Below are 17,694 nucleotides of genomic sequence, written 5' to 3' on the forward strand. Positions count from 1 at the left end.
ATAGCTAGCTAGACTGTGACAAGTCTTCTCTCATGAGGAATTCTGTCAAACGGCTTTTTTTCTCTGCAGGCCCGAGGGTGTGGGGGGTTGGAACTCGGGCGAGGTGGCCTTTGCGGGTCAGATCACAATCACAATACGCCCCATCGCCCCCCCCGCCCCATTTTGCCCGGAGCACATGGCTTTGTCTGGAGTCTGTCCGCCGCCATCTTGCTTGTCAGAATTGCTTTCATTTCATCTTGTTTTCTTTCAATTTTCGTAGAAATAGATAGATAGATTTAATGGCTAGTTTTAAACGAGTTTCAACCTTGCAAATTTGCACAATTTAGAATCGCAAATTTGCGAGATTTAAAGTCCCAAATTCACTAGATTCAAACTTGTAAATGTGCTAGCTTTAAAGTCACACATTTGCGTGTTTGAATCTGGCAAATTTGTGACTTTAAATCGAGCAAATTTGCGCCTTTTTTCTCGGAATAATACTCCATCTCTAAAAAAAATATCCATTTCAACTTGGCCCTAATGCTCTTCCGTACATTTCTGTGTCTTTTTTGTTGTTGTTGTCGTTTTATTTTGAAGGGCCTGAGGCAAACTCCCGTGGAGGGCCTCGGCGAGCGACCGCAAGAGCAGCCAGCCTCGGAAAAAAAACAAGCAGAAATAAAAGCGCCACTTGAAAGCAGCTCGAGGTCAAAGGGGGGGCAGAATTGGGGGTGGGGGGGGGGGGACCACGCGAGGCCAGCCTGCGCTTCTCCCGCCTGCTTGCCAGACCACATGTCCAACATGTTCCGCTGGCTTATTTGGACCCCAAGCTTGTTTTCTTCTTTTCCTTCCTGTCGTTCTCCAAAAGGAACCCCCCCCCCCCCCCCCCCCCCCCACCGCCCACATGTTTCCTTTCCCGAATTGAATTTATTTGTCAGGCACGATGCTAATTTTAGTCGGGCGGATTCAAAGCCGCCTGTTAGGACCCGGGGGTGGTCACGAAGTGGTTGGGGGGCGGGGGGGCACACATCGGATTTGCACCTGCTTGTCGTGACTCGGTGAAGCCGCAAACAACAGCCCGCACTTTCAAAATATCAGCCAAATGCATCCATAAAGAAAAAAAAGATAGAAAGCTAGCGAGCTAGCTAATAGATAGCTAATAGCCAATAGCTAGTTAGATAGCCAATATGTTTCCTGACTCAATTAGCTAGCTAGACAGCCATATAGCCAATAGATAGCCAACTATATAGCTAATATTTAGCTAGCTAGCAAGCTAGCAATAATAATAATAATAATCCATTTCATTTATAAGCGCCTTTCAAAACTCTCTAGGTCACTTTACAGTCACAGGATCAGTTTTTCTGTGGGTGAGCAGCGGAAGCCACACGCACCAGCGTTCACTCACCCGGAAGTAACTCAAATAGATAGAAAGCTAGCTAATAGATACCGAGCTAGATAGATAACAGATAGCTAATAGATAGTTACCTAGATAGCTAGCTAGACAGCAAGATAGCTAATAGATAGCAAATAGATAGCCCGCTAGGTAGCTAGCTAGATCAACCAAAAAGCGATAAATTTTGATCAGCCAACTCGATTGGTTTTGTTGTACAGTGATACCTCGTTTTACGAACCCTTTGGTTTACGAACTTTTCGGATTACGAACGTTAAATATATAAAAAAAAATTACCTTGGCGTACGAACTATTTTTCGGGATACACACGGAGCACCACAATGAATGTGTCATTCACGAACGAGCCCGTTCTCCTAACAAGAAAATGGCAGCCGACTGTTTTTGTCCTCTATTCTCCGCCCCCAGTCTTCTGTTAAAGCCACGTGATTGGTCAAGAACGCAGCAGTTGGGGGGGGGGGGGTTTAAACATTAAAGAGACCGGCAGACAGTGAGAGTGTCAACTTTGATAGTTCAAAGGCAGAGTGTTGACTGCAAGGTTAAAATTCCCATCAATCAGGCTCCACAAATAACCCACACTAGCCATCAAACAAGCTTGCATCTGTTGCTGTTGCAATATCACAACTTCCAAGATGTACAACACAGAGTTCCTTGAGACACTTTATGCAAAAAGCGATGCATTCCATCAAGCCATCAACGACCATCACAAAGGTCAATAAAACAACTTTATTATACAGTACAGTTTATTTCTTACATTATAATAACATAGCACATTTATTATACATAAAATAGGGTATATTTTGTGTAGTTTTAAGGCTTATTTAGTAGAAAAATTATGTTTTATGGGGACCTGGGAACGGATTATTCTAATTTTAATGGTTTCCTATGGGAAATTAATTTTTGGGATACACTCTTCGCCTTACACACTCTGTCTGGGAACCAATTAAGTTTGTAAGACAAGGTGTCACTGTATCGACGTTTTACAAAATGGAGGATGGATCAGGACCCGAACCCCCAAAAAACCAAACGGACGCGTTGGAATCTGTTGGCGGGCGTCACTTGAAGGGCCCCCACATCTGGATTTGATTGTTAGCGCAGATGTTAGCGCCATTTCAAAGTGGCGTTGCCCCCTCCTTTGCCCCCCGCCTCATAAATCAGACTTGATGAAAGCAATCGCTCGGCGCCGCACATTTTGCTCACTTGGCCTCGTAAAAATGCGACTGCGAAAACCGAGAGGTGCCGAGGCCAGACCACCCCTCTACCCCCCCCCCCCCCAAAAAAAAAAAAAAAAAAAAAAAACAAATGGAGGGTCGTCATTGGCATAGCGAACGAGCACGCAACGTTCACAATCGCACTTGGAACGTATTCTTTCATGCTTGCCAATATGCAAGATGGGGGCGGGGCTAGGGGCGGGACTAGGGGCGTGGAGGGGGCGTTACTACGAGGTACCACTCCTTTGAATGCGAAAAGAATGCATCAAACCCGACTGATTTGATTGGTCCTTGTGACCACCCTAGATCACATGATCCCACAGGCCTCCCCCCCCCCTCGCTGCGGCGTGCCCTCAATCGCCTTTCCTGATTGGTTCAGGATAAGGTTTTCTGCGGGTGAGCAGCGGCAGCCACACGCGCCAGTGTTCACTAAACCCGGAAGTAACTCAAATATATAGAAAGTTAGCTAGTTAGCCAATCGATAGCCAACAGCTACCTAGCTAGATAGCCAGCAAGCCAGCTAGATAGTGGATAGCTAGCTAGCTAGCCAGAGAGCTAATAGCTAGCAAATAGCTAGAAAATGATAATAATAATAATAATAATAATAATAATAATAATAATCCATTTCATTTCCAAGTGGCTTTCAAAACTCTCAAGGTCACTTTACAGTCACGAGATAAGTTTTTCTGTAGGTGAGCAGCGGCAGCCACATGCGCCAGTGTTCACTCAACCCGGAAGTAATCCAAATAGATAGAAAGCTAGCTGGCTATTAGCTAGCTTGCTGGTTGTGTTAAGTTTATTCTTCTCCTTATTATCTGTTACAAATTAGCTAGACAGCTACTTAGCTAATAGATAGCTAGCTATATAGCTAATAGATAGATATCTAGATAGCCAGCTAGATAGCAAATAGCTAGCTGTATATGTCACGATTCCACAAAGATATACACTTTAAGGCCGTAAACTGCTGTGTGACTCCAACTAGCTAGCTAGCTAGCTAGCTAATAGATACAGTAATAATAATAATACATTTCATTTATAAACACCTTTCAAAACTCTCAAGGTCACATGTATTTCTAAAAAAGTTGTTTTGCTCAACAGCTAGCTAAAATGGCTACCTAGTAAGCTAATTCTTTTCAAGCTAGCAGTACTTTTTTTTTCCCTAAATTGGATTGAAAACGTGGCACAGCTCACAGAAAGGAAGGCGTTCCACACCATTTTCCATCAAACCGGATGAAACTGAACGGTCCTGAGAATGATCCATGAGGTACACCGCAAAGTCCAAAAAATGGGAGACTCACTCTGGCACGTCGGGATGTCGCAATACTTCCAGTAGATTCCGTCTTCGTGGTCTGCGATGTAGCACCACGGCTGGACGTCGCCATCGGGGTTCCTGCGCAAAAAGAAAACAGAACAAAAGACAACATTGGACAAGGCGGCCATGATTCTTATTTGGCCCCGCCCACCCGAGTCCTTTTTGTCGGATGGCTCAGGGTCAGCTTTTAAGACGGGGTTATGATCATAATAATTATAAGAATACATTTCATTTCATTTATATTTCGCCTTTCAAAACTCTCAAGGTCACTTTACAGTCACAGGATAGGTTTTCCTGTGGGCGAGCAGCGGCAGCCACGCGCGCCATCGTTCACTGAACCCGAAAGTACTTAAATAGATAGAAAGCTAGCTAGCTAGCTAATAGACAGCCAGCTAACTAGCTAGATTGCTATATCGCTAATAGATAGCCAGGTAACTAGCTACATAGCTAAATCGCTAATAGACAGCCAGCTAACTAACTATGTAGCTAATAGATAGCCATGTAACTAGCTAGATAGCTAAATCTGTAATAGACAGCCAGCTAATTAGCTAGATAGCTATATCGGTAATAGATACCCAGCCAACCAGCTAGATAGCTATATAGCTAATAGATAGCAAGGTAATGAGCTAGATAGCTAAATCGCTAATAGACAGCCAGCTAACTAGCTAGATAGCTATATCGGTAATAGAGCCAGCCAACCAGCTAGATAGCTATATAGCTAATAGATAGCAAGGTAATGAGCTAGATAGCTAAATAGCTAATAGACAGCCAGCTAACTAGCTAGATAGCTATATAGCTAATAGATAGCAAGGTAATGAGCTAGATAGCTATATAGCTAATAGATAGCAAGGTAATGTGCTAGATAGCTAAATCGCTAATAGACAGCCAGCTAACTAGCTAGATAGCTATATCGGTAATAGATACCCAGCCAACCAGCTAGATATCTATATAGCTAATAGATAGCTAAGTAAGGAGCCAGATCGCTATATAGCTAATAGATAACCAGCTAGATAGCCATATAGCTAATAGATAGCCTTCATGGGGGGGGGGGGTCCGTAACGACGGCTTCATTAAATTCGGATTACGACGCTAATTTGATAGCAACCCCATTCATTTTGTTGTTTTTATCCCCCTTTCTCTCCAATAATTTTGAAAATCTCGTTCTACTCCACGTTCAGGGAGTCGGGTTTTCCGACGTCAGGAAATCCGAACAAAAGGAAAGTCAAGTTTGAATAGCGCGCACGGATGAAAAGGAGCTCCTCACATGACACGGAAGGCCGCCCTTGGGGGTTAGGGAGGGTTGCGGGCGGTGTCCCCTTCCAGTTTTTGTCGGGCGGATTGTTACCGTTGCCTTCTGGCGCCCCCCGCCCACACACACACACACAAAAGTGCTTTCTACTACAGTGATACCTAAGCTCACCAATTTATTTGGTTCCCAGAAAGTGTGTGTAAGGCGAAAAGTTTGTCTTCCGAACATGTATTTCCCAAAGGAAACCATAAAAATGAGGATAATCCGTTCCCTGGTCCCCATAAAACATCATTTTCTACTAAATAAGCCTTAAAACAACACCAAATATACAATATTTTATGTGTAATAAATGTGCTATTGGACTGTAGTGTGTCTTCCAAACATTAATTTCCCATAGGAAATGATGAAAATGAGAATAATCCGTTCCCTGCTCCCCATAAAACTTCATTTTCTACTAAATAAGTCTTAAAACAACAACATATACCATATTTTATGTAAAATAAATGTGCTATTGGATTGTAGTGTGTCTTCCAAACATTAATTTCCCATAGGAAATGATGAAAATGAGAATAATCCGTTCCCTGCTCCCCATAAAACTTCATTTTCTACTAAATAAGTCTTAAAACAACAACATATACCATATTTTATGTAAAATAAATGTGCTATTGGATTGTAGTGTGTCTTCCAAACATTAATTTCCCATAGGAAATCATTAAAATGAGAATAATCTGTTCCCTGGTCCCCATAAAACATCATTTTCTATTAAATAAGCCTTAAAACAACACAAAATATACCATATTTTATGTGTAATAAATGTGCTATTGGACTGTAGTGTGTCTTCCAAACATTAATTTCCCATTGGAAATGATGAAAATGAGAATAATCCGTTCCCTGCTCCCCATAAAACATAATTTTCTACTAAATAAGTCTTAAAACAACAACATATACCATATTTATTTTATGTAAAATAAATGTGCTATTGGATTGTAGTGTGTCTTCCAAACATTAATTTCCCATAGGAAATCATTAAAATGAGAATAATCTGTTCCCTGGTCCCCATAAAACATCATTTTCTACTAAATAAGCCTTAAAACAACACAAAATATACCATATTTTATGTGTAATAAATGTGCTATTGGACTGTAGTGTGTCGGCTATTACAGATTTAGCTATCTAGCTAGTTACATGGCTATCTATTAGCTACATGCCAAACATTAATTTCCCATAGGAAATCCTTAAAATGAGAATAATCCGTTCCCTGGTCCCCATAAAACATCATTTTCTACTAAATAAGTCTTAAAACAACAACATATACCATATTTTATGTAAAATAAATGTGCTATTGGATTGTAGTGCGTCTTCCAAACATTAATTTCCCATAGGAAACTATTAAAATGAGGATAATCCGTTCCCTGGTCCCCATAAAACATCATTTTCTACTAAATAAGGCTTAAAACGACACAAAACATACCTTATTTTATGTATAATAAAATAAATGTCCCCCGCTAGCTGCGTTCTTCAACCTCTTCTATTGCCAACACGGAAACACCCTTAGCCACACGTAGCAATGGTCAACTTAGCATACTGGTAATGGGACGCTTAGTCACACAAACGCACACGTCCTTGGTGTTTTTAGATGATCTCCTTCGTAATTTTCTTTTGTGTCCTCTTTGGCTTAACACTAGCCTGTGCTGGGGTCTTTTTCGGTCCCATAATAGCAAAAGTACTCCACTTGACAACAAACCACGTCTGCACTCAAAGGAAGGGGGTGTGGAAAACTAGTCAGCCAGCCATTGCGGCGCCGTGTGGTTTGGTTCGTATGCCAAGATTATAGCTTGCGAATTTAATGTATGCTGAGGTATCACTCTATCTTTGTGACTGCTTTATTTCCTGCATAGGATAGCTGTCCGTTGCATCTTCGGCTGTTGTTGAAGCGCTACACCAATCAAGGTGGATTGTACTGTATTAAAAGCGGTTGAGGCTCACCTGCAGTAGTTGTGGCTGCCCAGGCCGCCCTCGCCGTGGGGGTACTTGAGGGTGTTGTAAGGGTGCTGGAAGGTCTCGTTCCAGAAGAGGCAGGCCTTCCCTTCGCCTTGCGACAAGCTGGTCTGCTTCTGGAAGCCGCGGTAGTCCTCCCCGTTGGCCGTGTAGCACTCTGGCGGGAGCACACCACAGCCATTCACGTGATTGTTGGAGTTGATTTAGCTATCTACTAGCTGGCTGGCTAGCTTTCTATCTATTTAGCTATCTAGCTAGCTCTCTCTTGGCTATCTATTAGCTATCTACCGGCAGGGTAGCTAGCTTTCTATCTATTTTGCTTTCTATTATCTATATAGCTATCTAGGTGGCTAGCTATCTAGCTAGCTATTTGTTGGCCAACTATTAGCTATCTACTAGCTGGGTGGCTAGCTTTCTATCTATTTAAGTTTCTATGAGCGATATAGCTATGTAGGTAGCTAGCTATTTATTGGCTTGCAATTGGCTATCTACTAGCTGGCTAGCTAGCGTATGATCTATTTAGCTTTCTATTATCTATATAGCTAGCTAGGTAGCTAGCTATCTGTTGGCTATCAATTAGCTATTTACTAGCTGGCTAGCAAGCGTATGATCTATTTAGCTTTCTATTATCTATTTAGCTATCGAGGTAGCTAGCTATCTGTTGGCTATCAATTAGCTATTTACTAGCTGGCTAGCTAGCGTATGATCTATTTAGCTTTCTATTATCTATTTAGCTATCTAGGTAGCTAGCTCTCTGTTGGCTATCAATTAGCTATTTACTAGCTGGCTAGCTAGCGTATGATCTATTTAGCTTTCTATTATCTATTTAGCTATCTAGGTAGCTAGTTCTCTGTTGGCTATCAATGAGCTATCTACTAGCTGGCTAGCTAGATTTCTATCTATTTACCTTTCTATTAGCTATATAGCTATCTAGGTTGCTATCTATCTAGCTACCTATCTGTTGGCTATCAATTAGCTATCTACTAGCTGGCCAGCTAGCTTACTGTCTATTTACTTCCGGGTCGAGTGAACGCTGGCGCGTGTGCTGCCACTGCTCACCCAGACTGTAAAGTGGCCTTGAGAGTTTCGAAAGGCTCACTCGATCGTTAGTCAGCTAGCTAGCTACCTAACTCGCAAAACGTGTTGGAGCAAAAAAAAAAGAAAAGAAAGAAAGAAATAGCCCAGCCCAGCTCGCTTGATTGGTAGCTAACAGCTACTTAGCTAGTTAGCCTGCTACCTAGCTCGCTCGATCGCTAGCTAGCCAACCAGCTATCTAGCTCCCTCGATCGCTAAATAACCAGCTACCTACCTCGCTCGATAGCTAGCAAACCACCTACCTCGCTCGCCTGATAGCGAGCTACCCAGCTACCTAGCTCGCTCGATCACAAGCTAACCGGCTAGCTACCTAGCTCGTAATTTTTCACCAACATTGAAATCTTGGCACCGTTCTTGGCCGCCAGCTGTCGTCCCGACGCCGCTCGCCAAACGTGTTGAAGCAAAAAAAAAAAAATAACAACAAACGAAAGAAAGAAAGAAAGAACCCAGCCCAGTATTGTTTCAATTAGCAACAAGGCCCACAACGGCTCCAGTTTCCAGGAAGTGGATGACAACCAGATGGGCCGCGCTCAGTTCGCAGGAAAAAAAAACAACACAAACTTGAAACAAAACAAAAGCGGCGCGGCGCAAGCGGGAGCATTGTCAACCCCGTTCGCCGCGCAGGTGCCGCCGGACACTGAGCGGGACTTCCCGCCGCCCGCGCCAACAAAAACAGGAAGTTAGCTTCCGTTTTTAGGAAAACACCAACGCTGCCTTCACATGTGGTCGAGCAATTGAGGGAAACGCTCGGTTTGTTGGTTTTGCCGCGGTGGATTTTCTTCACAGAAACATCCGCCGAGGGCCTCATCAAACAAAGCGGGCGTTGCAATTTCAGGCTTTGCTGGCGACAGTGAGTCATCGGCTGCTAGCTAGCTCGATCGCTAGCTAGCCACGTAGCTAGCTCGATCGCTAGCTATAAGCTACCTAGCTCACTTGATTGCTAGCTAGCTACCCAGCTATCTAGCTCGCTCTATAGCTAGTTAGCCAGCTACCTAGCTCGCTTGATCGCTAGCTAGCTACCCAGCTACCTAGCTCGCTCGATCGCTAGCTGGCTACTCAGCTCGCTCAATCACTAGCTATCCAGCTACCTAGCCAGCTACTTAGCTGGCTTGATCACTAGCTAGCCAGCTACCTAGCTCGCTTTATCGCTAACTATCCAGCTACCTAGCTCGCTCGATCGCTAGATAGCCAGCTACCTAGCTCACTTGACAGCTAGCTAGCCAGCTACCTAGCTCATTCGATCGCTAGCTAACCAACTACCTAGCTCGTTCAATCACTATCTAGCCAGCTACTTAGCTGGCTTGATCACTAGCTAGCCAGCTACCTACCTCGCTCGACAGCTAGCTAGCCAGCTACCTAGCTCACTCGATCGCTAGCTAGCTACCAAGCTACATAACTAGCGAGCTACATAGATCGCGAGCTACCCAGCAAGCCAGCTCGCTTGATAACTAGCTAACCAGCTACCTAGCTTGCTCAATCGCTAGCTATCCAGCTACCTAGCTGGCTAGCTAGCCATCTACCTAGCTCGCTCGATCACTAGCTAGCCAGCTAGTAGCTGGCTCGATTACTAGGTAGCCAGTTACCTAGCTCACTTGATCACTAGCTAGACAGCTATTTAGCTGGCTTGATCACTAGATAGCCAGCTACCTACCTCGCTCGACAGCTAGCTAGCCAGCTACATAGCTCACTCGATCGCTAGCCAGCTAGTGAGCTACATAGCTCACTAGCTACCCAGCAAGCCAGTTCGCTTGATAACTAGCTAACCAGCTACCTAGCTTGCTCGATCGCTAGTTATACAGCTACCTATCTGGCTAGCTAGCCAGCTACCTAACTAGCTAGCTAGCTACCTAGCTCGCTCGATCACTAGCTAGCCAGCTACTTAGCTGGCTCGATTACTAGCTAGCCAGTTACCTAGCTCGCTTGATCACTAGCTAGACAGCTATTTAGCTGGCTTGATCACTAGCTAGCCAGCTACCAAGCTCACTTGATCATTAGCTAGCCAGCTGGCTAGCTTGCTAGTAAAAACTTGACAGCGCTCGAAGCGACACGAAAACGCAACGTGTTGGAAGATGACGACACATTGTTGTTCTGGTCTACGACCTCGCCGCTCGCCATTTTTGGGCTGCGTTGGAGGTCAAAAGTCTCGGGTCTTGAAAACAGACAAAATGGCCGTCATTAGCCACCCGCCAGCGCTAATCGCCGACGCGACGGGATGACGTCAACTCGCCTTCAAGCCCCCCAAAAGCGGGCGGGGGCACTCCTCAAGATAAAAGCCATCTTGCTCGCTTGCTGGCTTCTGAAAATAATCCTCATCAGGCACCCGAGTGGACAGCCCTGTTATTATCTTGCGGCTGGCCCATTTGCCCGCGCCACTTCAAACAAGATGGCGGCAAAAAAAGAACCTGTTTGGCTTTTGGGCCGCATGATCTCGGAAACACACACACACACACACACACACACACACACAATGAAAGCAATGATTGGTCGCACGGAAAGCAGCACGTCGGCGTGGGTCATGTTGGCGAGGGGGCGGGGCCAAAAGCGCAGCTAATTACAGGCCGCGGCCTTCCGCGCAGGCATCAAAAGCGTTTCCTTCCAACTTGAGATGTTTACAGCCATGGTGGACTTCAAAAATTAAACAAAATGGCGACCGCGGAGGTGGGGAAGCAGCGCCGTGTTGGACGTTGAGCAAAGCTAGCCAGCGGATGCATAGCAAATAAATAGCTAATAGATAGCCAACAGCTAGCCATCTTACAGACAGTCAGCGAGACAGCCAATAGCTAGCTAGACAGCTAATGGATAGCTAATAGGTAGCCAATATATAGCTAAAAGATAGCCAGCCAGCTAGACAGCTTACAGCCAGACAGCTAATAGCTAGCCAGCTAGCTAATGGATAGCTAATAGATAGCCAGATAGCCAGCCAACTAGACAGCTTACAGCCGGTCATCTAGACAGCTAATAGCTGGTTAGCTAGCTAATGGATCGCGAATAGATAGCCAGATAGCCAACAGCTAGACAGTTTACAGCCAGTCAGCTAGACAGCTAATAGCTAGCCATCTAGCTAATGGACAGCTAATAAATAGCTAATAGATAGCCAGATAGCTAGCCAGCTAGACACTTTACTGCCAGTCAGCTTGACAGCTAATAGCTAGCTAGCTAGCTAGCTAATGGATAGCAAATAAATAGCTAATAGATAACCAGATAGCTAACAACTATCCAGCTAGACAGCTTCCAGCCAGCCAGCTAGACAGCTAATAGCTAGCTACTTAGTTAATGGATAGCTAATAAATAGCTAATTGATAGCCAGATAGCCAGCCAGCTAGACAGCTTACAGCCAGTCAGCGAGACAGCTAATAGCTAACTAATGAATAGCAAATAGATAGCGAATAGATAGCCAGATAGCCAACAGCTAGACAGTTTACAGCCAGTGTTCACTCAGCCCGTAATAACTCAAATAGATAGAAAGTTAGCTAGCTAGCAAATAGATAACTAATAGATAGCTAGCTAGATAGCTAATAGATAGCAAATAGATAGCTAGCTAGATAACCAGATTCCAGAATCAAAACAATGGCTTCAGAGAGTTCAGATTCGGAGATCTATTTGAGTTACTTCCGGGTTGAGTGAACGCTGGCGCGTGTGGCTGCCGCTGCTCACCCACAGAAAAACATTTCCAGCCTTTTCAGTCTCCTTCAGGGTCGTTGACGGCGCAAATGGGTCAAATGGCGCCCGCCGCCTCATGTTGCTCTCAAAGGCTCCCCGTGGGTGGATTTTAGCGTCCCTCGGGGTCTCTTTGAACGTCTTTGTCATCAATGCGCGGCCCCCTCCCGCCCACTCATCGCCTCGGGCCGCACTTCCTGTTCTCGTTACTCGCCGGCCCAAAGTCACAAAGACCCCCCCACACACACCTTCCCCCTACCGCTATTTAGCCGCGGAAAATGGAAATCGTCCGGAGTGGGAGGGGACTGGCGGCGCTCAATCGCAAAGGTGGGCGGAGCTTCACGTCTCCTCTTGGAAAGAAACGACGAAAGCAACAACACACCTGGTTTCCATCCCGCAAAGGAGGCGGCATGCCAGGAATGTCAATGGCGGGCATTTTGTTTTGTTTTGGGAGGGGGTCAAGCGCAGATCAAAGGTTGTCTTGCTTGTTTATGGAACCCAAAGGCGAGAGACACCCAAGTCGGGAGGAGGGGGGGGGGGGGTCTCGACTGTTGGAGCGCCCCACCTTGGTTTACGAACTTAATTGGTTTCCAGACAGAGTGTGTAAGGCGAAAAGTGTGTATCCCAAACATTAATTTCCCATAGGAAACCATTAAAATGAGAATAATCAGTTCCCAGGTCCCCATAAAACATCATTTTCTACTAAATAAGCCGTAAAACTACACAAAATATACCTTATTCTATGAGTAATAAATGTGCTATTGGGTTGTAGTGTGTCTTCCAAACATTAATTTCCCATAGGAAATCATTAAAATGAGAATAATCCGGTCCCAGGTCCACATAAAACATCATTTTCTACTAAATAAGCCGTAAAACTAAACAAAATATACCTTATTTTATGAGTAATAAATGTGCTATTGGGTTGTAGTGTGTCTTCCAAACATTAATTTCCCATAGGAAATCATTAAAATGAGAATAATCCGGTCCCAGGTCCACATAAAACATCATTTTCGACTAAATAAGCTGTAAAACTACACCAAATATACCTTATTTTATGAGTAATAAATGTGCTATTGGGTTGTAGTGTGTCTTCCAAACATTAATTTCCCATAGGAAATCATTAAAATGAGAATAATCCGGTCCCAGGTCCACATAAAACATCATTTTCGACTAAATAAGCCGTAAAACTACATCAAATATACCTTATTTTATGAGTAATAAATGTGCTATTGGGTTGTAGTGTGTCTTCCAAACATTAATTTCCCATAGGAAACCTTTAAAATGAGAATAATCAGTTCCCAGGTCCCCATAAAACATCATTTTCTACGAAATAAGACGTAAAACTACACAAAATATACCTTATTTTATGAGTAATAAATGTGCTATTGGGTTGTAGTGTGTCTTCCAAACATTAATTTCCCATAGGAAATCATTAAAATGAGAATAATCCGGTCCCAGGTCCCCATAAAACATCATTTTTGACTAAATAAGCCGTAAAACCACACCGAATATACCTTATTTTATGTATAATAAATGTGCTATGGTATTATAATGAAAGAACTAAACTGTACTGTGTAATAAAGTGGTTTTATTTACCTTTGTGGTGGTCGTTGAATGAGCTTTGGGTTGTATATCTTGGAAGTTGTGATATTGCAACAGCAACATTAATAGCTGCTTCCCTTGCTTGTACAGTGATACCTTGGCTTACGACCTTAATTGGTTCCCAGACAGAGTGTGTAAGGCGAAAAGTGTGTATCCCAAAAATGTATTTCCCATAGGAAACCATTAAAATGAGAATAATCCGTTCCCAGGTCCCCATAAAACATCATTTTCTACGAAATAAGCCGTAAAACTACACAAATAGACCTTATTTTATGTATAATAAATGTGCTATGGTATTATAATTAAAGAAATAAACTGCACGGTGTAATAAAGTGGTTTTATTTACCTTTGTGGTGGTCGTTGATGGCTTGATGGAATGGATAGTTTTTACTATTTTATACGATATACTATTTTTATCGTTGAACTTCCGCTTGTGTTTTGATCCAACGGGTTCATCCGGACGGCCGTCGCTCGCTTCTCCGTTGCGGTTTCGCTCGCTAATTGCACCTCATTCCACGGATGACAGCGCGCGGCCTTCGCCGGCTTAGCTGGGTTAGCCGGCGCGGCGTGGCGCGTTTTGTTGCCATCGGTAATTGGAGTTAGCGTCGTGTTTGCTGATGTTGACGTTGCGCAAGGCGTCGCCATAAGCACGTTTGTCTCCACGTGTCTGTCGCTCAAACATCTGAAGGCAATCAGCCGCCGCGACTGGTCGCCGTGCGTGTTTGTTGTTGCTTCCTTCGGCACTCAGACGGCGCAAAAAAAAACACAATGATAGCTTTTTTTTTCGGCCAAATTTGAAGCGATGCTCAAAGTCGCACAAAATGGATGGTTTTAAACCATTGGTGTCCAAGTCGAGGTCCGGGGGCCAAATCTGGTCCGCCACATCATTTTATTCGGCCCGCCAAAGCAAATCAATCATGTCAGGTGCCATTTTATCATAATAATAATAATAATAATAATAATAATAATAATAATAATAATAATAATAATAATAACTAAATATAATAATGATAACATTTAAACGCGCCTTTCAAAACTCTCAAGGTCACTTTACAGGCACAGGGCAGCCACACGCGCCAGCGTTCACTCAACCCGGAAGTAACTCAAATAGATAGAAAACGAGCGAGCTAGCTAATAGTTAGCTAATATCTAGCTCGTTAAAGAGCTAGCTAGCCAGCTAATAGTTAGAAAATAAATCGCAAATAGATAGCTAGCTAGGTAGCTAGCTAGATAGCTAGCTGGATAGCTAAATAAATAAAAAGAAGTGAAGAGAGGAAAAAAGAAACAATAATAATCATAATAATACATTTAATTTCTAAGCGCCTTTCAAAACTCTCAAGGTCTGTGGGTGAGCAGCGGCAGCCACACATGCCAGCGTTCACTCAACCCGGAATAACTCAAGTAGAAAGAAAGCTAGCTAGCTAGCCAATCGATAGCTAATAGATAGCAAGCTAGCTAGATAGCTAATATGTTTCCTGACTCAAACAGCTAGCTGGCTAGCTAGCTAATAGATAGATATATCGCTAATAGCTCGTCAGAACATTGAGTATTTGCAATTTTGACAATTTTGTAGCATTATCTGCTTTTTGTGAAAATAGTACGCGTCATTACGGTAGTACTGTAGTAAGGGGGAGTAATGTAATAATAATAATAATAATAATACATTTAATTTATAAGCGCCTTTCAAAACTCTCAAGGTCACTTTACAGTCACAGGATAAATTTTTCTGCGGTTGAGCAGCGGCAGCCACACGTGCCAGCGTTCACTCAACCCGGAAGTAACTCAAATAGATAGAAAGCTAGCTAGCTACCAAATCGATAGCCAACATATAACTAGCTAGATAGCCAGCCAACTAGCTAGCTAATCAATAGCTACCTAGATAGCTAGCCAGCCAGCCAGATAGCTAATAGATAGCATATAGCTAGCGAATGATAATAATAATGATAAGAATAATAATGTAGTGCTAGCAGTAGTAGTAGTACTAGTAGCAGTAACGATAGTAGTATTCATCAAAGCACAAGTGGTCGAAGGACATGTTAGCCGTAGTGCTAGTCATGTTAGCTGTAGTTCTAGGAGTACTAGTGTAAACTCTCAGTGGTACAGGAGTGGTCCATCGATGAAAAGGTTTCTTCAGCCGTCATCTGTACTTCTTTGAAGGTGTCGGACGTTTTGTTTCTTATCCAAGGGGCTTCGTCAGCGAACTAAAATTCTCGCTGGTAGTTTTTGGCCCTATATGTCCCTACTGTCCAGACGTGGTGCTATGATCCCTGCTCTCAGGTCAGGGGCAGCAGAGGACTACTCCCTGCGGCTCCACTGATTACTTCTATTGTCCTGCCTGATTATGAAGTCTACAACTAGCCTGATTGCCCCATTTGCTCATCGGCATAACTAAGCCAATGTTGCCTAAGAAGTCTATTGTACAAACGATCCAAATTACACCTCACCCCACCATGGCGATTTAGTGAAGGGTTTTGCTGTTTTATGAAACTAGCTTCTTTTACTTTTACAAGTACAAATGACAACAGTCAAAATTCACGATTTCAGGTTTGAGAATGGCTTTCTGATAGATAGATAGATAGATAGATAGATAGATAGATAGATAGATAGATAGATAGATAGATAGATAGATAGATAGATAGATAGATAGATAGATAGATAGATAGATAGATAGATAGATAGCGTTGTGGATGGAATATGGACGTCAGCTAAAAGCCTTTTGGTTGTTTTGTTTTGCATCCGGAGCCACAATGGTGGGCGGACGCCATTTTGTTCAAAGGGCGGCGGCTCCGATTCCCGATCCGGATCGTCTTACAATGCGGTTTGTGCGACTGTGGGAAGCGATGGTTTGGGGGGTGGAGACCCCTCAACCGGCCTCGGTTACGGAAGATCCATTGAAGGGCGGCGGATTGGGTTTCACGCCGTCGCTGGAGTGTGACCGCCGGATGGCTTTTAGCTTGACCTTCCGTGCGGGAGGTCAAGACAAGCCGTCCGATGTTGCAAGTATTGGAGAAAAAAAAAAAAAACAAAAAAAACAGGTCAACCGCCGGTGCGGGCAGAGTTTCCGTTGTGCCACCGCACTGCCCGCTATTTGGCTGGCTCGCTAGCTATCTAGCTGGCTCTCTATTAGTTATACGGCTGTCTAGCTAGCTAGCTGTCTATATATTAGCTATCTAGCTGTCTATCTATTAGCTATCTGGCAGGCTCGCTAGCTACCTGGCTCTCTATTAGTTATAAGGCTATCTAGCTAACTAGCTGTCTATATATTAGCTATCTAGCTGGCTATCTATTAGGTATATGGCTGCATAACTAGCTAGCTGTCTATCTATTAGCTATCTGGGAGGCTCGCTAGCTAGCTGGCTATCTATTAGTTATATGGCTGTCTAGCTAGCTACCTGTCTATTTATTAGCTATCTGACTGGCTCGCTAGGAATCTAGCTGGCTATCTATTAGTTATACGGCTGTCTAGCTAGCTAGCTGTCTATATATTAGCTATCTAGCTGTCTATCTATAAGCTATCTGGCAGGCTCGCTAGCTAGCTGGCTCTCTATTAGTTATAAGGCTATCTAGCTAACTAGCTGTCTATATATTAGCTATCTAGCTGGCTCTCTATTAGTTATACGGCTGTCTAGCTAGCTAGCTGTCTATATATTAGCTATCTAGCTGTCTATCTATAAGCTATCTGGCAGGCTCGCTAGCTAGCTGGCTCTCTATTAGTTATAAGGCTATCTAGCTAACTAGCTGTCTATATATTAGCTATCTAGCTGGCTATCTATTAGGTATATGGCTGCATAGCTAGCTAGCTGTCTATCTATTAGCTATCTGGCAGGCTCGCTAGCTAGCTGGCTATCTATTAGTTATATGGCTGTCTAGCTAGCTACCTGTCTATTTATTAGCTATCTGACTGGCTCGCTAGGAATCTAGCTGGCTATCTATTAGTTATACGGCTGTCTAGCTAACTCGCTATCTATATATTAGCTATCTAGCTGGCTATCTATTAGGTATATGGCTGCATAGCTAGCTAGCTGTCTATCTATTAGCTATTTGGCTGGCTCGCTAGCTATCTAGCTGGCTCTCTATTAGTTATAAGGCTGTCTAGCTAACTAGCTGTCTATATATGAGCTATCTAGCTGGCTATCTATTAGGTATATGGCTGCATAGCTAGCTAGCTGTCTATCTATTAGCTATCTGG

General features: G+C 43.6%; 1 protein-coding gene across 2 annotated transcripts in view; it reads right to left on the bottom strand.

Moving 5' to 3' along the window:
• Positions 1 to 17,694, bottom strand: part of kremen1 (kringle containing transmembrane protein 1) — a 33,965-nt gene that overhangs the window by 12,474 nt on the left and 3,797 nt on the right. For both annotated transcript variants that reach the window (XM_088995273.1, XM_088995274.1), the window contains exons 2-3: positions 7,140 to 7,308; positions 3,891 to 3,982 (exon numbers count right to left, since the gene is read on the bottom strand). In XM_088995273.1, the coding sequence (XP_088851399.1) occupies positions 3,891 to 3,982; positions 7,140 to 7,308 (261 nt within the window). The remainder of the gene's footprint in view (positions 1 to 3,890; positions 3,983 to 7,139; positions 7,309 to 17,694) is intronic.

Source organism: Hippocampus bargibanti, linkage group LG04, assembly GCF_051943395.1.
Source record: "Hippocampus bargibanti isolate YZ-2025 linkage group LG04, ASM5194339v1, whole genome shotgun sequence".
NCBI classification, from domain to species: Eukaryota; Metazoa; Chordata; class Actinopteri; order Syngnathiformes; family Syngnathidae; genus Hippocampus; species Hippocampus bargibanti.